This window comes from Diadema setosum, chromosome 10 (assembly GCF_964275005.1).
Source record: "Diadema setosum chromosome 10, eeDiaSeto1, whole genome shotgun sequence".
Classification (NCBI taxonomy): domain Eukaryota; kingdom Metazoa; phylum Echinodermata; class Echinoidea; order Diadematoida; family Diadematidae; genus Diadema; species Diadema setosum.
This window is the reverse complement of record NC_092694.1, coordinates 16,768,266-16,791,126: the sequence shown is the minus strand read 5'-3', so window position 1 is coordinate 16,791,126 and position 22,861 is coordinate 16,768,266. Positions and strand designations below refer to the sequence as shown.

Genomic DNA, 22,861 nt, shown 5'->3' with positions numbered 1-22,861 from the left:
TTTCTATTCTAAAAACCCATAATTTCGGTTCAACCTGGAATAGTGACTGTTAGAACATATGAACCAGACTTGTGGGTGTGTATGTGTGTGTGTGTGTGTGTGTGTGTGTGCGTGTGTGTTTGTGTGCAAAATTTGTCATTAATTTATCAAATTCCTTGTTTTATACATTCAATCAGCACTGAAATATTTTTGTTTTTATAATAAATCAGAAGACCCATTTTTTCACTTCATCATTACCAAATTGTCTGGTGTTTTTGTCACACAAAACTTAGGTAATTCAAACGGGGATTAACATACATAAAGCCTGTCAACATGTGATGCTTACACTACACCAAATACAAAAAAAAAAAAAGCATCATCATCATTGTTTGTTACAGTACACATTCAATCAGACGTAATACATTCCTTGTTATCAACACTACGTTTTTTATGCATGCTTCTTTGATACTATGTATGTTCATACAGTACTTCAAATTGCTCCAAATACCACTGGTCTGTCTAGCACTCAGAAACATTTTCCTCTCTACTACGACCCCCCCCCCAAAAAAAAAAAAAAAAAGTATGTACAAACAAACCACAAACAAACAAACAAATCAAGCTGCAACTTCAGAAATATTTTATCATTCACTGTACTTCCTTTTGTACTTTGCAGATTTCTGTTGCTAGTACGATCAGTGACTTGTCAATTAATTTACTTATTAAATAAATTTGTGAATTCTGAGAAGCCTGCCATGAATACTCGTGCTTTGGGCGAATTATGTCATTGCCTATGGCAACCACTTGGGCAGTGTGTGAAGTCTATGGAAACTTGAGAATCTTGTAGAATATTAGTTACGTACAATGTAAGATCACATTTCTCAAAGGATGTTGCTAGGTACACTTTACATGTAAAATATGCCCACATGTAATTCCACTTTTGAAACCAAGAGCCATAGAGATCAATGGAAACGAATTTATACCACTTTGCCTTTTGTTGGGTTGATGTGAAACTGAATGAACGTTGCACATACACATACAAAACATTTATATGATAGATCCACTTATAGAAGTATGAATAATTTCACAGCGAGATAATTAGAGACTATTAAAACCTGGTTGATCAAATAATAAAGGGCCAGGATTAAATGACTTAGGCAGATACAGTACATTATGAAAGGGTTAAGAAATCTAGCTGCACCATTGTGTAATAGGTTGCTACGTTGTGCCTTACAACTACGTAACACTAAATTTTCCGACAGTGGCAATAAAATACATGTTAAAGCATTTACAACATCTGCTGCTCTGTGCTTGGCCACTTGAAACCACGGTTCACTCACCTTTGACGAGTGTAATGCACACACGGGTCTATTGAGAGGGAAACAGACAGTACCGGTAGACAAGATGGCGACTGCCGGCTTTGCGACATTCAGCGTGGCTCCAAACGGGTATAGGTATGTCAGGGCCCTACAATATGATGAGATCAGAGGAGCAATTGATGAATGAAATGAAATGAAATAAAATTAGATTAAAAGTTAGTACAGGAAGACAAAATGCATAGCTCATAAATGTAATACATGTACTATAAGTTTTGATACAAGTTTTGCAAATTGACAGTTCTCCATGACTACATGTAGTGTGAATGCTCACTTTGACAAATACAGAGTTCCTGCTGTCATGCATTGCATGAAATCTGTATGAAAACAAAAAGTAATTATACGCTGTAAACGGCAAAAGCTGGGGGGGGGGGGGAAGAACTTCCACTTTTCTGCACATCTTTCTATATTCTTCAACAATTACATACAGTAAAACCATTATAAAACATATAGCTATGAGTGAACCATCAAACAATTTGATAGTACGGTACAGTGTAGATCTTGTGGCGCATAATAATGATAAGAACTTATTATCTCTCAGAACAAAATCCCTTGAGTGCAAACTGGAAATGCAGTATGAAGTCAATGGGCATGTACTACACGGTAACTGAAACAAAAAATTAAAATCTGCCTTGTCATGTCTGCACTTTAAAAGAGCAACTCAACTTTTATTGCCACATCAGCTTGTCCATTATCAAAGAACTGCTAAAGGCAACAGATATTGGGGGACCATTATTGTGGTGTAAACTTGTAATTCAACTTGTTGTGGTACTTGCACATCTCACGTTTGTTGCCAGGTAAACTGTGGCTGTATAACTGGAAGACACTTGCAACCCTTGTGTAAGCCATACAATTATGCCATAGGGAACAAAATGATTCTCATACAATCCACTACTATGGCTTCATCACTTGTACTAGAGCAACTTCCCAAAGAGAGTATAATTTTCACAGACTGATGAAGTGTGAGAGATTGATCATCATGTCATGCAAATTTTTGGCTTTGGTTTCTTTTGTTTTCTTTCTCAGAAGGAGAGCTAGAGCAACGCAGTCAAGGAATGGAAACTAGATTATGGATGATGACCACACTAAGGGATATCAGAGAAGTTCTTTCACCGAAAAACACAGGGAACATTTTGAAGGAAAGGCCAAGAGTGCAAGGTTAGACTAAAACATGAGAGTATGAACAGATTTCACTATCTAGTGCATAAGAAATAAATCTGCCATACAGCTTAAAGCTTTCTATCTTGTTTTCTCTTCATTCTCTTTTTTTAATCACAGGGCAAAGGCATACATGGTATCTTGCAGGGCTGCAAAACGGCGCACTTGCTGAGAGACAGATCAAGAACATTTGTTCTCACCATGGATGTCTACATACACCAATATGGGCAAACATAAATGCAAAATGAAATGGTGACTACCCATTCATTGGACAGAAATGACTCAGCATGAATGGGTGTGGTTACATGAAGACTTCAAGAATCTATTGAAAGTGTGGCGGGGAGATACTGTACACACAGAACTTATGGCACTTGAGAGAAATTAAGAGTGTGATAAAGGCAGCAGGATGTAGCAACTTTTTCAAACACTGATCAAACATATCACGCTTTGTACATTCAACAGCTTTGCATCAAAATATTGTTACAGAAGCACAGTTTCATTTAAAAACAAACAAAAAGTGATAATTTTGAGGGTTATTTGAAGTCTGTTTTGCTGGAAAAGAGGCAAAACTACAAAAGCACATCTCCCAGTTATCAAAATAGTCATAATGAAAGACAAGACATTTTCAACTTCTAGTGAAAAAACAAACAAACAATAAATTAAATACCAGAAAAAATAAAAAATATCATGAGTATTCCACCTGAGCAACAGCAGAAATGTAAAGACCGACAGGTGAACTGTTGATACACTGTATGTACATTTGTACAAGGTGTGCACTTCTGTTCCCAATAAAAACTTGAATTTCATTAATTATTTGTTTGTCAATAATAAACTTTACACTAATATTAAGAGTAAGCTGGTGGTAAAGGAGCGAAAAGGGGTGGAATGAGAGGAGAAGAGGTGGAAAGGGGTGGGATGAGGGGGTAATAGTAGTGTACAGTCATAGAGGCAAAGCAATTTGTATGACCAGCAAGTTGGTCCTTCATCTGCTAGACAAACGATCTGGTTGCACATCAGTATCTGACCTTAAAGGGATCGTATAGTTTTGGTTGAGACCTAACTTTTGGTGAGATAATGAGAAACCTCTTACGAAATATTAAAGAGCACGTAATTCTGTGAGGAATTCAATGTTTATTTGATGAAAATTGGTGTTTGAAATGGCTGAGATATCAAAAGAAGCGCGATTCTAATCAAGTGTGGGACCCACAACTTTATTACGATCGCTTTGTTTTACTTTGTTTTTTAATGTTTCAGTCATTCCAAACCCGATTTTCATCAAATAAACATTAAATACCTCTTAAAATGGTATGTTCTGTGCTATATGTGACCCTGCACCTCAAAACAAACAAAAAGTCGCCAGACATGAATTTTTAGTTAAGACCATATTCTGAAAGAGCAGACTTTAAGCTTTAAAATGATGTATAATGGACTCTCCTAACCTATCTAAATATTGGAAAGAAAGCACAAACTCAGGAAAAGTGTGAACTGAGAAAAGAGGCTCTGAAGTACAGTGTCTATTCAAGCGCTTAATCTTTCCAAACAGTGCTGGCTGTGCGATGAATGGGACAAAAAACAGGAAGTAAACCACCAGAGTAACAACAATGAAGGGATTATCAGATTAAATTGAAATTAAGCATGCCTCATTAACACATTCTGTCCATAATTAATGCTAACTTTCAAAGCAGTAGCACTATCTTTTCAAAAGTTATTAGAGTTGAAAGTGAAGAGTGTGGACAAGGTTTTTCAAAAATGAAAAAGGGATTCTAAAGACACACCTAATCACACTATTCTACCAAAAATGTTCGAGATAAACTGCTAAAAAAAACACACTTTCCTGCCCGTTTCATGATACCAGATTTTAGCATAATGTAAAAGAAGACCCGCTCTTTCAGAAAATATTAAAATGTCAAGTTTGGCTAGGTTGACCCATTTCACTTATTTTCAGTCCTCACGCAAAATCAGTGTGTGCGACTTTATGTTCGTTTTGAGGTGCACGGTCACATATCATAAGACTGTGTTTTCTTGGTATCTCGCAAAAAGTTTAAAGCCCAATTCTCATCTCCACCAATACTGTACTATCCCTTTAAATGAGCAGCTTCTAAGACATCCAAAAGAGCAGGTTATTTACTCTTGCACATGCTATATAAAATTGCATCTTCCTTGGTTTTTAAGAGGGAACTAATAACTTGAATTGCTTTGGTACTCAGTAGCCAAGAATTAAACATCACATGGTGAAGATGCATGTACATTTTGTTAGTAATGTATAATCTTAAATAAGCTGGGTTTTTTTTTTAATCTCTCAATATTCTACTATAATCTATCAATAAAAAAAATAATAATAATAAACCAGACAGGTGTCTCTCATTGAAGCACATTAGAGTGTCTGTCCTTAGCAGCTGCCGTACAGAAATGTTCTTTATTACAATGATGAATATTAAAATTAATAATCAATAAGGCTGTCATTCTTATTTAGTATTATCATACATAGGATAGTAGCATTATCATTATTAATACTATAATATTATCACTCAAAACACTTCCCCTATGAGGTGTCTCACAGAAGACATGCGAGAGATGACAACTTGATCCAAGGCTATAAAGCTGCCTGAGGTTTTTATACAATGTCTTGCTTATGAAACTGATCTCCAGTGTAGACAGGAATGCATTTCAAGGTACAAGGAAGTGTTCTCCAAAAGACATAATCTCCTTCTCTGGTGTGACTGTCTGTACTCGTAATAATATTCTCCTTCCGCCTTGCTATCGTTGAAATCAAGAGTACCCAAAATTGTTGATTTGAATTTGCAAAAGCAATGTTCAGTGTGCATTGTAGCATGGCTTGGCATGTAATGGGATAGGCTTTAGACAAGGCTCAAAGCTGTATAGTGATGCATTTTTAGATGCTGAGGTTTAAGGCTTAGCATTGCTTTTAAAGACTGCGTGTAATATGGAAAAGCAGCAGGCAAGATCAACATCATCAAACTCATTTTTTTTATTATTATTATTATATGCTACCAGGTGAAAAACAGCATAATACAGCATGTAAGCAAGTCAGCGTAAGACAAGCGAAATCTTTTTGTCACATCTTTCAAGCAATAGAAAAATTAAATGGATACCCCCCCCCCCTCAAAAAAAAAGAGACACCCTCATAGTTCAACTGATTAGACAGAAAAACGAATTAATAAATATTTGGTGGTACCTCCCACCATGTGTTCTCCGCATGTACGTATACCAGTAATACAAGCTTTGGTCTCAAAGTTTAAAGATATGGTTTTCCTCACATAGCAAAACTCTGCAAGGGTCAGCAAATGAGTACAGTGGCGTATCTAGGGAAAACGGCGCCCGGGGCAAGCACGAAAATTGCGCCCCTAATTTCTGAAAAAGTGTTCAACCCCAACCCCATCCCGGAAGGGACTTTAAACAAAGTCCACATAATGCTTTTTCAAGCACTTAAAAGGGATCTTTTGAGGGTGATTTAAATGTAATGAATTTTGATAGATTTATACCAAAAAACTGAGGACTTAAAAAATTCTCTAGATTAGTGCGCGCGAGTGAGCTGAAATTTGTATATGTCCTTGTCATCATCACGTATATTCTTATCTTTTTTATATATATAAATTTTGGCGAGCGAGCCGAAAATTTTTGTATTTCAGCTTACAAAACATGGAATTCTTGTCATTTTTTGCTTATTAAATCTCACAATTATAGTGACGACCTTATAGATATCGATTTATACCAACAAACTGAGGACTTGAAAAAATACTCTAAGTTAGTACGAGCAAGTGAGCCGAAATTTGTATATTTCTGCGTCATCATTACGTTTTTTTCTTATCTTTTTTATTTATTTTTTTTTGCGCCCCCTCTCCCGTATGTTCGAAACCGTTGGCGTCCTCTTTTGATCCAATCGGCGATCGCTTCAGAACGAATGAAATTGTAGTCGCTGCTCCGTGTAACATTTTTCCTGCTAAATATAAAATGACATGAGTGAACACAATAGACATTATCATTTTGTTCGCGTCATCGTCACGTTTTGTTCTTCTCTTTTTTTCTCTTTTTTTATACAAATTTTGGCGAGCGAGCGCAGCGAGCGAGCCGAAAATTTTAGTATTTCAGCTTACAAATCATGAAACTCTTGTCATTTTTTGCTTATTAAATCTTACAATTCTAATCGAGATATAGTGACGGCCTTATAGATAACGATTTATACCAACAAACTGAGGACTTGAAAAAATACTCTAAATTAGTACGAGCGAGTGAGCCGAAATTTGTATATTTCCGCGTCATCATTGCGTTTTGTTATTATCTTGTTTGATTCGGGGGGTTTTGCGCACCCCCCCCCCCCCGCCCGTATGTTCGAAATCGTTGGCGCCTTCTTTTGATCCAATTGGCGATCGCTTCAGAACGAATGAAATTGCAGCCGCTGCTCCGTGAAACATTTTGCCCGCTAAATATAAAATGACATGTGCGAACACAATAGACACTGTCATTTTGTCATTATTACATTTTGTTCTTACCTTCCTTTTTATAGACATTTTGGCGAGCGAGCGGAGCGAGCGAGCCGAAAATTTTTGTATTTCAGCTCACAGAACATGGAATTTTTGTGTGAACACAATAAACATTGTCATTTTGTCCGTGTCATCTTCATGTTTTGTTTTTATCTTGTTTGATTTGGTTTTCTGCCCCCCCCCCGCCCCCCACCAATCTCCCTCCCCCCCCCCCCCCCCCCTTTACCGGGCGAGTTTTTTTTCCTTCTTTTTCTTCTTTTCTTTTTTTTTTTTCTTTTTTTTCTTCTTCTTCTTCGTTTTTTTTTTGCGCCCCCAAGGAGTGGCGCCCGGGGCACGTGCCCCCCTTGCCCCCCCTAGATACGCCACTGAATGAGTATGCTGACTTCTAGTGCAAAGCCCTGTTTATTCATAACTTTTGTGTTTGTCATTCATAGTCTAGACATGATGTAATTAAGTTCATTTGTTTGTCTATGAGTTTTGGTCATATGTTTGTTTGTTTGTTCTTTATAACTCACTCTGCATGGGAAGCTAAGGAGTCATCTGATCGAGAACTGAGCAAGCAAAGGGAAAAATTCAAAGACACACATCGTATACAATGTTATGAATATCAGATTTGGGGTTAATGTTGGCACAGAGCGTGAGACAAATTCTACTCAATTAGACAGGCGACGAGTTGAGAGTGGCTGAGGCATTTATATCACTCAAGCAAGCAGCCATCCACGACTGGTCAGAAGAGATCACCCCAAGTTGGCTCACAGGATGTTTAAAAAAATAAAAGAACCAGGAACAGATGTTTACAGCTACAGGAAGTTGCACCATCCCATGTTAGATGATTCAAAACAAATTCATATTATCCTGTACCAAAAAGCTGAAAACAATTTGTACCACCAGCATAAAATGTAAACAATGCATATCATAGAGATTGACCAAAGTGAATATCTAGCCTTACTTTTAGATGTATTTGTTCAATGCTTTGTACTTCACAATTCTTTCTCCTGGTTATCACTTCCCCAGCTCATAGAAATATGATATCAAGCGCTTTATAAATGTCACATATCGTTATGATTATGATTATGATTATGTTGATGATTATAACTATTACCATTATTATTATTATCATTATTATTGTTATTATTATTATTATTATTATTATTATTATTATTATCATTATTATCAGTATTATTATTATTATTGTTGTTATTATTATTATTATTATTATTATTATTGTTATTATTATTGTTATTATTATTATTGTTATTATTATTATTATTATTATTATTATTATTATTATTATTATTATTATTGTTATTATTATTATCATCATCATCATTATGATATTGAACGGTTATAACTACTGCTAGAATTGAGTTCAGAGTTTTTCCAGAGTAACCTCGTCTATGTTCTAACATATCCCTATCCATGAACTTCAAATCCTGAAAATGGTTGCATGTAGTTAGTCATTCAATGAGACTGAAAATTTACTAAAAATCCCATATTATCATTTGCGAGAATAGTACAAGAACTTTGCTCATGTACAGTAGTACTTCCTATAGTAGTGTACACCTGCAGATCATCTTGCACAGTACAAGCGATTTTGGTTTGTTTGAGCATATATCCAGTCATGAATATAATATTCAAGGATTTAAAAGCATGCAGTGGTGTTAATCACTTCTGGCTACATGGGATTGTGCATGCACAAAACTTTGAACAATACATTTGTGACCCGCTACAACAAAACGATCTGAAAGTCGGGGGAGGACAATTTTCTGAAATTGGCATGACATTATTCCCTTACTCTTCTTCTTTAATTCCACATATAGCACAACTCATAAAAGTACTCGGTTGCGAAGATATCGATGATTTTGTTAGCGCATGTCAAGTGGTTGAGGAAATCAGATATTCGAGAAAAACGCCATCAAAGTTTTCCTTCCGACGCTAACATGATCAATGGGAGGAGAGACAGTTTTCACCGCTTGACAACAGAAAGCATGCTCCTAGCGACCTCCGTGATGTTCATTCAAGCTTAGCACCCCAGCGGTCTACGCACGACCAATCAGTAATCAGGATGCCACGCTCTGACCAATAAGATCACTCCCTCGTTGCTAGGGGCGGAGTCTAGCTGAGGCGCTAAATCCAAATCTTCGGACACGTTTCTGCTGCGTTAAAAGTCGAAAAATCATGGCCCAGAAAAACGCTGATTTCCTGCCTTTCCTACAATCATTTAGCTTCGAAATTTCGGCCGATGATAGACAAAACATTAGACTACAAAATTATGCCAAAAACAGAAATCTGATTGTAATGACCAATTTTGATGATGCTCCTTCAAACTCAATTTTCTCGGCTCAGCCGTCAACGACTTTAGGATCCTTTTGCTGTAGCGGGTCACATTTGTACCTGTAGGCTTTGTTTGAGGCTCTTAAAGTTCAAGTACCTGTATTATTTCCCAAAACCATTGTACTTTATGAGATAGGATAGGTTTGTCAGTTTGAACTGGGTTCTACAGCCTGCACTCTACTCAAAGTCAGTGACCAGCTTGTGTGTATGAGGCCCGTAGTGCCGTCACAATAGTAATCTGCCAGATAAAAGGCAGTGTTAATATGTATGCCATGGCTCACAAATCTAACCAGCTTTTAATGGCACATCACCATTAGATGCGTCACAATGTGTTTACTACATTGTATCCGTGTTATTGCTCAATAGAGCAATTTTGCCAGCATGCAAAATAGGGCTAAATGATCGTAAAGTACATTTTGAAACTAATACTGAGAGTAGGTCTGTCCACGTCTTGGCTGTATTACAAGGTGTAGCATTGGGTAAAATCACAATGCATGCATGGCTTTATATGGCCTTATGCCTGCTGGTGGACAATCACTGTTGCACAGTATACATGTAAACTAAAAAATATGTCGATGAAGGGCAATCATTGTGGATCAGTTGTGATTGAAACAACTTACAATTGTAACCCTATTTTAACTGGGCTATTTGAGACCAAGTTTTTACTGGGGGGGGTCAATTTGACCCCCCCCCCCCACATCAGATCTCGGCCGCCAATCATGCGATCGCCGCAAAATTTTGCCTGAACATAGAGCTGGATGTCAACTAAAAGATTACATGGTCATACAATAGAAAAATGTTGATTTTATATTTTTTAATAAATCAATTATGCAAATTTACGCATGAAATCATATTTTCACCTATAACTCCATCAAAAAGAATTAAGGATTGCTAAATTTTTGTGTCACAGTTCCTCAAGACACATCAAACAATTTTCTTGTCAAAAAATAGCGCAATCAAAATCAGTTTCTTTTGTTTTTTGTTTTGTTAATTTCTTATGTATTTTACTGTTTTTTCGACCTTTTGTTTTCTATTGGTTTTTTGCCAAAATTTGTTGCAGGCACTTTTTCAAGCTTATCTACATTAGAATTGATTAATTTCAATGTTCAGAAGTTGAAATAATCTAATTTATATCAATTAAACAAAAAAACACAATTTGCATTGGATTTGCACATGAAATCATGAATTTGAGCTGTTTTCGGGTTGACATGCATAAAATGCAAAACATTGCATAACTTCAGAAAGGTGTACCCGGACGTCGCAAATTTGGTCTCAAAATATGCGGGAGACTTCAACGAAAAAAGTCATGTTAACGACGCGGCAAAATCTTTGCGCGCTACGGAATCGTGGCGCGAAATGTCGAGGGGGGTCAATTTGACCCCTCCCAGTTAAAATAGGGTTAAGCTGTGTTTACAGCATGTTCCCGGCCACCATAGCAGCCCCATTCTGATTTCCTCTCTTTGCATTCTAGTCTTGTTCGTTCCAGTCCTCATTCCTGTCAGCAAGACTATCAATATTGTTCGTCGCGGCCCCATATGGACCGCCTCCAAGTTTTGTTGCAGTCTATTACGTGCCGTCGTGTTCTGTTGTGTTAACCTAGTTTTACTATGGCATACATTTGTACAAGGTTTCTCTTTAGCATCGGGACTGCCGTGGCAAATTTTATGACAGTTTAAAAATCTGACACGGTATCCACAGCAATCACAGCCTGTCAAGTTTGTCTGTCCCGTCTCACCATGTTGTCTCACGTCCATCCCATTTTTTGTCCATGGTGGCCTGAAACGTGACTACTGTGGGCACCGGGAACATGGTGTAAATGCAGCATTAACGCAAGAATTCATTAATTTGAATAATTCCTTCTCCCTCTTCTTGACATGAAGATACAGGTCATTTTTTTCTTCATGTTCCTCTTCCTCATCATCATAATTATCAATTTCTTGTTCTTGCTCTTCTTCCTCTTTTTTTCCCCTCATCTTATCTTACCCCTATGGTCACATATTTGCCGTCTGCACCAGCCACACCATTATTGCCATGACAACAAGGATATCATAATGACAAGACATTTTTTTTTTTTCACATACAGTATCAAGAGCATAGTAACAAAGACAACAATAATGATAATCATTTAAATTATCATCATCATCCTATTCGGATGATAGAAGCTAAAGATAAAAGTTCATTATTAATACTTTTATCAGGACTGATATCAGTAATACAGCAAACTGCCGAGAGTAATTGTATTACTATTGCAATCAGTGTCATTTTTCTAAGTTATGTGTAATATCATCACCATATTCATCACAATAACAGTGTCATTATCAAATTTGCTCATTTCATAACATCCATTCATTTAACTATTTCACTTCATGTGTTCATATGACATCTATGTAGGTAGCAAAAATAAGTTCTGTGTCTTCACAGAATCGACTCACTGGGTATCATTCTGGGCATCCTCGTCCCCTGCTCCAGGCACAGCCTTTCCCGCCGCGTGGCTGATAGACCTAAAATATATAAAAATGAGACACACATTTTACGTTTTCAGATGCAGTGGAACGATTGCCCCATTACGTGTACATGGGTAGCAACTGATTTGACTAAAAGACTAAAAGCAATTCAAGAGTAATCCATATTAGTGTTCAGATTAGGAACAGACAGGTGTCATAACTTATGACATAACTGTCATAACAGGTGTAATGTTGTAGATTCTGGGTGTGTTTACCTATCATTTTCTATTACGCGTAATCACGATCTCAAACGATCTCGTTTGAGGCATTTTGGGGTAATAGAAAATACACAACCATCCGTCTGTATCTCTCTTTTTCCCACTCTCTCTCATAAGAAAATACAAAGCAAGCAAAAATAAATTAAAAAAAAAAAGCAACAGCAAAACATTTTCAGGCAGTCTGGTACATAGAAATAGCATCATTTTATCCGTTTACTTGTTGGTCTTTTTCTTTCAACTCTCAGAAAATCTGGTATACCCAGCCCCATCATACCATGAATGGTACACTCTATGGAGAGAAAGGATTGTGCACATCACAGTTGGAGTTTGGCTTCAGATTGTGTGTAGGGAATCAAGAGAATGGATTGCTGGGAAAGTAGAATAATGACCTGGATATAGGATACACAAGGTCCATGCACTATTCCATTCTTTCTTTTTGCTGTCATTTTCTCTTTTCCCTTATTTTTGCACTACGAATCAAAACTGTGTGACTTCTCAACATCTTATTCCCAACTGTACCACATAAAACAACACTAAGAGGTCTCAAATTTTGTCAAATTTGGGTGGAGGCCACTTCTTCATTATTATTTTTTTTTATTTATTTATTTATTTTTTTTTTTTTTGGGGGGCGGGGGGGGGGGGGGGGGGGCGGGGGGAGGGTTACAGATGCCTGGCTACATACAAGTACATTTTACCTGTTTAGGATTCCATTCGACACCAGTGCCTCCTTGGGATGGAAATATTTGAAGTATGAAGTACGGACCACACAGTCTATTGAAGCAGAACGATGTCACAGAGATAAAAAGAAAATATTCACACACACACACACAATAACTCAAATGGAATTTACGCAACAAATTTCTAAATTGCAACTGATGGACAAATTGCCAAAATTTGAATCTGAATTTTTAATTCCAATCCACACCTATGGGAAACATAAGCAAACATTATATTACTGATAAGCACCGTGAACATTACAGATATTCAACTAACTGGGAAAATACTACTTGTATTGAACAAACTTTTGATAGTCAACTTGTTCTTTGGGAGATTTGTTTGGATGTATCATAATTTTGACACACGGATTAAACATGACCTTCATTACCAACAAGAAAGTAGCTTTTGGGAGCAAGGACTTCATAATGCCTGGGTAGTTTGAGACAATGTGGAAGTACAGTTTTGATCACCAAGTGGCATTTTCATAGAATCTGAATGTTCAAGAACCCTTGCTGTTGACTTTTGATGAACCCTTCACACATTGTGCTTCCAAGAGTCAAATTGCTCACTCTTCTACACTGTTTTTCAATTCATGTTGATTTGCTACTTCACACTTTACCTAATTGCAAATTACGTATTAAGCCTACAGATGTGGTATGTAGTAGTCTTCACATTTTGAGTTTGCCCTTACCATGTGTCATGAGGGCGAAGAAAACCTGGCAATATTTTGTGGTCTCGATGTATTCAGGTGGTCATTTACAACAAAGAATTCAAAACATGACTTGACCAGATGAACACCATCTCCACTTGGATAACTCACCGTTGTTGACCATGATGCCGAATTCCTCGAGGAGGAAGTTGATGTTGGTGTCAAACTTGGTCTCTCCTCCCTCTCCCATCATCACCAGAACACTGCCTCCACCCTCCATGTACTTCTTGATCACTTCAAACTTGGAGAGGTAGAGGAGGGTGATGATATTTCAAAAATATAATCTTTTGAATACATCATGTGAAAAATGGTGTACATGTCCAGAGGCCAATACTTTGCACAGTGACCTCATCTTTAACTGGTGCGGGTGATTAGACCAGTAGTTGAGTAACATAATGCTACCAAACAGTTCTTACAAACTAATGGGGAAAATATATTTAGCAAGTACAACAAAATGTACAAATTAGAGTAAAACACAAATAAATGTAAAAAGAAAAGGGGAATACGCAGCTTCGGAATTCTTTGAAAAATCAATGTCAAATACCCAGTACTGTATAAGCTGTTATTTTCACGAGTGTTTAATTTTCGCGAATTTCGTGAATTACTGTTGAACCGCAAATTTAACAACATGCGAAAATGTTGCCATGCACTGGTGTAATAGTGCGCTTATGACAGCCTCGGTGTCAATTCGCAAAAGCAACACCTCGTGAAGATGTCTGTGACCTCCTGATTCGTGGAAATATCTAAACTCGAAAATAACACCTTATACAGTACAAGGTGATAAAAAGTGGACATGAAAAACTGACATAGCAAGGTGATATTATACAAATGATGCACAGGATAGAGTGTGTTAGTGAAGGTGCGGCACGCTCGAGAGTATTGACAATGGTGCAACATGCACGAGGCGCAGCCGAGTGCATGTTTGCAACCGTTGTCAATACTCGAGAGTGCGCCGCACCTTCACTAACGCCACGAAATAATCCTGTGCATCATTTGTTTTATAAAATGGGTCGAAAACTAATGTATTCACGTACCTTTGTGGGTCAATACCAGTCAGCTACATGTAGCACTCGATCAAAAGTCAAGATGTCCGAAGTTCGTCCCAAACATTTACGCACGTCGCACTCGGAAATCCCGCACATAAGTACTGTACGTACGTATAATTAAGAGTATACGTACGCCACGTACTGTTATGCACAAGAAAGGCCGTCGGCTGTTGTGGCAGCCCGCGGCCCGAACTAGAAGTTGTTTACAGGATTGACAGCGCGTATAGTAGCGCGTGACGCACTTGTAACAACTAATTGAGTGCGCACTGCTAGTGTAAACATTGTGACGTACGTCAGGCCAGGGAGGTGGAAGAGAGACTCTTCTTAGTGCATACCTGAAGAAATTAATGCACGCACACGTGACTCATTTCAGCGCTTCCAATTGGCTACATTCTTGAACCCATTTTATAATACTTGCTTATCAAATGCACCTTTACCCTTTTTGCATTCTGTTTTTCAATTGGCACGCATGCAGGAGCGCCGCGATGTCAATTATGCAGAGACAATCTACACATGTAATTCCTAGGGCTGATCCCTACTGTGTCCAATGGCCTTCATGTTGGGCTACAAAAGGAATATTGCTACACCTGAGTGAGCTTGCTAATCCACCACTAGGTGAACTTTGGATGGATTGCTGAAAGCTGATGAAAAACGTTGCGCAAGTTACGGTATTTTAAACTGCCTGGGCACTGTAAAGGTGTGTTTTTTTCTTTAGGGTTTTTTTTTTTTTGTTTTTTGTTTGTTTTTTTTTTTAAGTCTGTGTCTGGTTCATGTCACTATCACATACATTGTTCATCAATTAAAGACAGGAATCATCAGTAGGTACAAACTTATGGCAAGTATTAAATGTAGGTTTCTTTTACTGTGCAAACAGATAGTGATGTGAAAGTTTTGGTGTGATGAAAAAAATAAATAAATAAATAAACAATGTTTATTGGCCTGATCTGGTAGCATACTTTGTCAGACAAACTTTTGCTTGTTCTCTTACCTCAGGCGCTGTAAATTTATCTCTGGGTCCAGCGATGACAAAGATTTTAGCATTGGCTAGCTTCTCCTCTGTGATCTCATCTTTGTTGCTGCAAAATTTGACAAAACATGAAGATAAAGAATTCTATATATAATCATAGTTAACATAAATTTTCAAAGTATCAGAGTATACAAATGATGCTTGGATCAGAGTGCGTCAGTAGGAATTGTGTACATAAGGTAACTATGGAATGCTTAACCCACGAGATAAAGCTGAGTGGGTTTAGGTTAAATTCCATAGTTATTGCATTTACCAAATTCCTTGTAATGCATGAAAAGACACATAAACATATATGTTTTACAGAATGGTGACAAATTTTGAGCAAAATCCATTGTTTTAATTGCATTTCTGACAATTTGCACAGCTTTCTTTATGGCTTGCCATAGTGAAACCATGCATTATTGTATTGATGTATGAACATTTTTACTGATGTATGGCTACCCATCTCTCAATGCGCAACTGCAGGCTATTCATAATTACTTTACAAATGGCAAGCCGTCTCTTGCTAAGTGCACAAATGCTTGGTACATGCACAAATTCTTTGTTACAAGTACACACAGCAACATGCTTACTACGTCTATCGCCAGTGATTGAGTGTGCTACAAGATTAATACACGTGTGCATGGCTCTCGACCAATGAGATTGCAGGATTCTCTCGACCCATTCTACATTGTGTTAAAGATTTAGTGAACTGGATGGGAAAGGGTATCATTTAGCTTTAAATAATTTCATGATCTGATAATAAAATGGTCACATGAGCATGAAAAGAGAAAAGTACCAATGGTACACTAAAACAAATTGCGGGAGCTACAGTCATCAATGGCAAACTCACATTTCAAGATCTACACCACCAGAATGTGACTAGTGCTACTACAATGGTCTTGAAAAAACAAACAGCTTGACACTAGACATAGTGGGGCAGATATGTGAAAAAGATGCTCGTATCCGGCAGAAAGTATTGCATATACGGGTATTTTGGGGGGCTGATTTCAAAAATTACTGGATCCAAGAAATCTGGCCACAGGGTCGGCCGCCATTTTGAATTCCAATATGGCCACCGTCAAGATACCGGTACCTATCTTCAGTTCTGAATGACATTTAAGCCATTTAAATTTGATACATAAAAGAGTGGTAATATGATGACTTCAATAACATACTTATTTGACATGTCTGACAAGCTGCACGGCAACCAATTTGAATTTTTCTACATAGTTGCCATGTTGGAGTGTTGAAAATCGCTATCTCTGGTTTGTAAATAAGACTACCTGATTGAGCACGCGTTTGTAACTGATTGAGTGCGTGCTACGGTATTTACATTGTGACGTCAGTGAAAGGTGCATTATGCTTCATTTTTGCTGCACTTTTTGGCATGCCCGTGAATGTTAGTCGTGATGTTTGTCTTCACAGCCATATTGGAATTCAAAATAGCGGGCATTGCATTTGTCAGATACATCACATTAGTCATTTTTTTAACTCAGTATGTTAAAATACTTCTTTGCACCTAATTTCAGCGTTGCTCACCACTTGTCGAACTCAAGATAGAGATTTTGAACATTTCGTTGAGGCAGCCATATTGGAATTCAAAATGGTGACCATTCGATGTTTGTCAGACACTTCAAATTAATATGTCATCGAATTCATTATGTCAAAACGCTCTTGTGTACCAAATTTTGGTGCCACAGGTCATTTAGAACTGGAGATAGGGATCTTTAAATTTGTTTTGTGATGGCGGCCATATTGGAATTCAAAATGGCGGCCGGCCCAGTGGTCAGATCTCTTGGATCCGGTAATTTTTGAAATCAGCACCCCAAAACACCCTTTTATGCAAAATGTCATACTTTCCGCCGTATGTGAGCATCTCTACCAATTTTTACCACTGTATCATATATCTGCCCTACTATCAGGACTTGAGAGGGTGCGCTATTGGGGGGGGGGGGGGGGGGGGGGGGCAACAAAATGAGAACAAAATGATATCAAAACAGGAGATTAGAATTCTGAGGAGAGTGGGACGACTGTAGGGAATGCATACATTATAAAATGCAAGCATACTTCTAGATGATTTAATGGCAGCCATACAAACCGTCACATACCTGACAATTTTCCAGCTGGACCTGAGCTTCTTGTTGAGATGTTTGAAACCATTTTGCGTTGTGAAGATCTCCCTCTTGGACACATCGAAGACAATCTGTGTCCGCTGGCTCGCATCAGACTGTATATCAAACATGAGATCATAATCAATTCACATTGCCCACTCGGCAATACATTTGTGACCATCCTGCTCAAAACCAACAAAAAAAGTCACAAATTTAAGGTCCTGTTTTAGTGTTTACCTTTGGGAGCAGTGATTTCAAACATTTTCAAGTTATCACATTTGATGCATATGTGTAGGTCTGCGCTCTGCTGTATGACAAAACATCCTACTGTACCATATACGATAATTCGCAATAAAACCTAAAATACAAGGAGATATCAGCGTTTTTCTAAGTTAACCATAACTGTAGGCCCCTAGATGGCTAGTCTGGAAACATTTGTTCACATTTTGTGTATTAAAGGACAAGTTCACCTTCATAAACATAAGGATTGAGAGAATGCAGCAATATTAGTAGAACATATCAGTGAAAGTTTGAGGAAAATTGGACAATCGATGCAAAAGTTATGAATTTTTAAAATTTTTGTGTTGGAGCTGCTGGATGAGGAGACTACTAGAGCTTGTGATGTCATACGTTGTATGCGTACAACTGTATAAAGAATTTATGTAAAGAAAATTCAACGTATTTTCACTTTTTTTGCATAATAAAAGAGCACTTGACTTGCTTCTTTCTAAAGGCAGGGGGAATTATATTACCCATAACATATGTCAGTATTAAAGGAGTCAGGGGAATGTGTACTTTTTTCAAAAGATGAAATTTGTGAAATTCTCTTTATATTTTCCTTATATTGTTGTAGGGGGTTGAGGGTACCACCTATCGTCACCCTAAGGATCTGTAGCTTGTTTATTTTAAAAATATGACACAAATCCGCCTAATTCTTACCTAAAATATGCCATAAATACTGCAGTTTTGAATGTTATGACCGTCTCGTTGATTATGAATCTCCGTTTTAAAATAGCGCAATTTTAGTGCGTGCGTTCCGTTTTCTTCGCGCTGCTAAAAAGGGAACCTTGCGATCGGCACCCCCTCCCCTCCATAGTAATACACGTGAATTTCACAGGCCATAGCTACAATGTAATACACGTGAATTTCACAGACACGCGTCGTTACTGAGCGGATGTGTAATTTTTAGCTTGGTTTGTTTGAGTTTGATTTTCGTTTCTTCGTTTTTATTGTCTTTATAGCTAATGACACTTAATCCCGCGCGTACCTTTTCGTTCTACATGTATACGCAAACAGCCATGATACGCAGGGTGCCGATGGGAAGGTGCCCTGCCGATTTGTAGGTGGTGCCCCAACCATACTCATGTGACATCATACGCTGCAGTAGTCTTCTCATCCAGCGGTGACTGCACAAAAACTTCATCATTTTTGAACGGATTGTCTGATTTTCCTCGAACTTTCAATGATGTGTTCTACTAATAATTGCTACATTCTCTCAATCCTTATGTTTATGAAGGTGAACTTGTCCTTTAACAATATTTAACATTGATTATATGGATTTAAATTTTTACAGTGGTTGTTTCCATCCCTAACTCACAATTTCAGAACTATTTTAAAGCACCTATGCTGGGTTTTTGTTTCATCTGCAAATGGTAAATTATGCCTTTAAGATCAACCGAAAGATCGGTATGCTATTGTTGATTGTCAACGTAGGACTATAAAATCTGGTCAATGTTCCATGGACACTGAGACTGCGTCTGGCTTCACGGATCTCTTCCGATGTATAGACTCTAACATTATATGGATGAGAGCGATAACGTCGAAAAAAAAAAAAATAATTAAGTAAGAGACTTCTGCAGACAGATGGGCCTTTCTGTCTAACGTTAGAATTAAGACTCTCTGTAGAATAATGGACAAAAAATAGCCATTTATTTGGGTTGACCAAACGACAACGTTACATGTCGTTAAGTCTTAGTTAGGTCCTATTTTCTATATTTTTATGTTTGTCTAGGATCTACTCTTACCTAGCTAGCTTGGAGAGAAATTTCTTCTCTACCTCCTGTCAAAATTTTACGCCTTAAAACCAAACCAAAATCGAGATAAGAGCAGATTTTCTGAACCATATTTGCACTGTAATTTTCGTTGATGCTACTGTACTGGCAGTGACAGCACGCACTAGCCCGACCAGACGCTGTTAATACGCTACGCGACTACGTATGTACAGCGGCGACTGGGCTGTGTATAGTCAGGGAGGTGTAAGATAAGGAGAGACAACTCCTGCTCTCCTTTGAAGGATGCGCAGCACCGCCGAGAAGCTATGCGCTTAACTACAGGTGGAAATCAGGTGCTTTGACAAAAGAGAGCATCAATAATCGGGACAAGCGCTCTCACATCTAGAAATACTTGCCCCCACTGCATTTCGCTCGCTCTCTTTCAATGTGATGTCAACAATGAATTTGTGTACCTTGAATTAGAGCAGCGAATCAAAATGCAGTGTAAAACTGACAATTTTAATAGCAAATAGTTTAAAAGCACGCTGGTGCACGCTTTAGCGAAGTACTTTATTTGAAAGATCAAAATATCCCAGATTAAAGGATAGAAAACTAACATGCGGAAATGTGCGCATTATAGAGAACTATTAGGTTTTTAAGAGGGCCTAATTTTCATTTCATTTCGATTTGCGCATTACGAAGAAACTAGAAATACATGTTTATAATATTAAATTCTTTCCTAAACTACTCTTAATCAATTTGAGTATTTCATTTAAAATTTTACGGGGGAATAAAGTTTGTAATTCAACGAAAGGTGAAATGCGTTCTTCTTCTCTGAACTTCGCCTTGCAACAAGAGCGGTGCAGAGCATGACTTCAAAGCGTATAGTGGAATGCTAGACATCCCATTGTAACGCTTTGAAACCAAACATGTGTTTGCATGAATTTAATACGAACGAGTTGTCTCTCCTTTTCTTACACCTCCCTGGTATAGTTAAGCACGCACGTACATGTAGGGACAGGCAGGCAGGTTTCGGGCGCCAGCCGCTATGCCTATTGCTATGCATTCATTGCGTTGCGGCGAGGTGGACCGTTGTTAACAACGCTCATACTTGGTTACCGAATTTGACGAGAATAATTTTCTACTGTACGGTAAAAATGGGTCTCATAAATAATTTGTCCAATCATCCTGACATATGAATAACTCTTCTTCCTAAGAAAATGAGACTCGTGACACAACTGCAAACACAAAATGTATAATGATCCGGGTTATTCTCGATCTTACCTGAGATGCAGGAGCCATCTTTCTTGGCAGGCGAAAGAATGTGCGATGAAAAGTGTGCAATTATTGGACAGATATCTATCGGTAGCTGGCGCTCTTTCCCTCGACGCTGTGGCCATTGCATTATACGAGTACAAACTGTATTACACGGTGCCCATTCGTACTCAGGCAGAAGTACTCCGTAGTTTGGGATGATAACCTGTCTGAATCAATGGATTATATCGCTTTAAAGGGGTAGTAGCTACTAGTAGTTGATACCTCACTTCAGGTTTCTGACATTTTGGGGGAGATAATGAGAAACCAATAAAGAAATGTGAAAGAGCATGTAATTCCAAGAGAAATTCAGCATTTAATTGATGAAAATCGTTTCTGAAATGACTAGTTTTGTTATATCCAAAACAGAGCGATCCTAAAGGCCCGGTCCCACTGCACTTACGGATGCAAAGAGGATGTAAAGCGTACAAAAAATTTTGCCATCCGTTGGAAAACGCTACGAATCCGCTGTGTACCCATCGCATACGTGTTTCATCCGCTCTATCCATCGAGCATCCGTCCACTGTGATTTCATCCGCGCAATTTTAGAACGGATGAACTTTCCGCAGCTGTGTACGATGTAAATCCGCGACATACGAGCAACAAACGTTGTATGTCCGTGCGGCATCCCTTAAACGTCCGCTGTATCCTCTCTGCATCCTCTGGGCATCCTCGCAACTCACATCCGCTGCAGCTAAAAACGGAAAGAGGGAGGAAAGATATGGTACATGGAACGTCTTTACATCGTTAATAGCACGTTAATAGAAAGGATGTAAGCGTATGCATCTCGTATATAAAGCATTTCGAAAGCATCCCCCCTGCATCCGCTCTGCATCCACTCTGCATCCGCTTTTTCTGCTATGCGTCCGTTTCACAATTATCTCCGGTAAGCCCTTCGGAGCTGTCATCCCCTTCCATCCGCTTTCATCCGCTAGGCTTCCGATGAACATCCGTTTAACATCCCCGCTACATACTACCCACGTCCGTTCTATTTCCGTTCTGTTACCGCCAATTTTCGCCAATTTTGTCAATTTCTGGAGCGGATGAAAGCGGATGAAAGCGGATGAAGCCATCCCCGAAATTTTGCTCGTCCGCTGTGTCCTTTCTGCATACGCTTTGTGTCCGTCGGCCAGTGGGACCGGGCCTTAATAAAAGGTGAGACCCACCTACGATTCCTTTTGTTTTAGTTGTTTTTGGATGTCTCAGCCATTGCAAAACCGATTTTCGTCAAGTAAACTTTGAATTCCTCTTAGAATGGTATGCTCTGTACTATCAGTGGTTTATTGGTATCTCGAAACAATCCTCATCTCCTCCACCAATAGGCCTACACTATATACCCTGCTCCCTTTAATCTTTATGTGCTACAATGCATGTTCGAAAGTTCGGTATACGGCCGCGTTCCAAGTTGGCATAATACTAGCACTACAAGACCTTTCAGTATTCTGCTCAAACGCACCGTTATACCTGCCCAAACCGATCGATAAATCGCCAAATCAATGTCATTATGGCATTTGTTGTTGTTGTTGTGTTTAAGAGGGGCGTTGTTTTGAATATAACAATTGTGACAGTAGCCTAAATATTACAATAGTGTTTTTTCGCAATTCAAATCCTTTTTTTTTTTCAAACTTTTTGTTTTGTTTTGCAATTCCAATCCTGTCACATGTAGCTTGCATTTTTTTTTTCTCCTTTTTTTTTTTTTTTTTTTTTTGGTGGTGGTGGTGGTGATTGAGTGTTAGGCAGTATTCCCATGTGGATTTGCTAGTAAAGTCTAAGTTTCTTTTACTGCTTTGTGAACAAAAGCCATGGCTTTACAATATGTAGCTACTGGTCATTTGAAAGAAAAAAAAAAATCATAGATTATTTGTCACACAATTTACGTCTAAGTAAAGCTTGGCA

The 22,861-nt window shown here is 38.2% G+C and overlaps 1 protein-coding gene across 1 annotated transcript in view; it reads right to left on the bottom strand.

Moving 5' to 3' along the window:
• LOC140233706 (intraflagellar transport protein 52 homolog) overlaps positions 1 to 20,958 on the bottom strand; it is a 32,076-nt gene extending 11,118 nt beyond the window's left edge. Inside the window, exons 1-7 of the mRNA XM_072313806.1 lie at positions 20,936 to 20,958; positions 17,658 to 17,776; positions 15,529 to 15,616; positions 13,606 to 13,735; positions 12,764 to 12,839; positions 11,779 to 11,847; positions 1,317 to 1,443 (exon numbers count right to left, since the gene is read on the bottom strand). Coding sequence (XP_072169907.1) covers positions 1,317 to 1,443; positions 11,779 to 11,847; positions 12,764 to 12,839; positions 13,606 to 13,735; positions 15,529 to 15,616; positions 17,658 to 17,776; positions 20,936 to 20,953 — 627 coding nt within the window. The 5' untranslated portion in view covers positions 20,954 to 20,958. The remainder of the gene's footprint in view (positions 1 to 1,316; positions 1,444 to 11,778; positions 11,848 to 12,763; positions 12,840 to 13,605; positions 13,736 to 15,528; positions 15,617 to 17,657; positions 17,777 to 20,935) is intronic.
• Between the last annotated feature and the right edge of the window lie 1,903 nt (positions 20,959 to 22,861).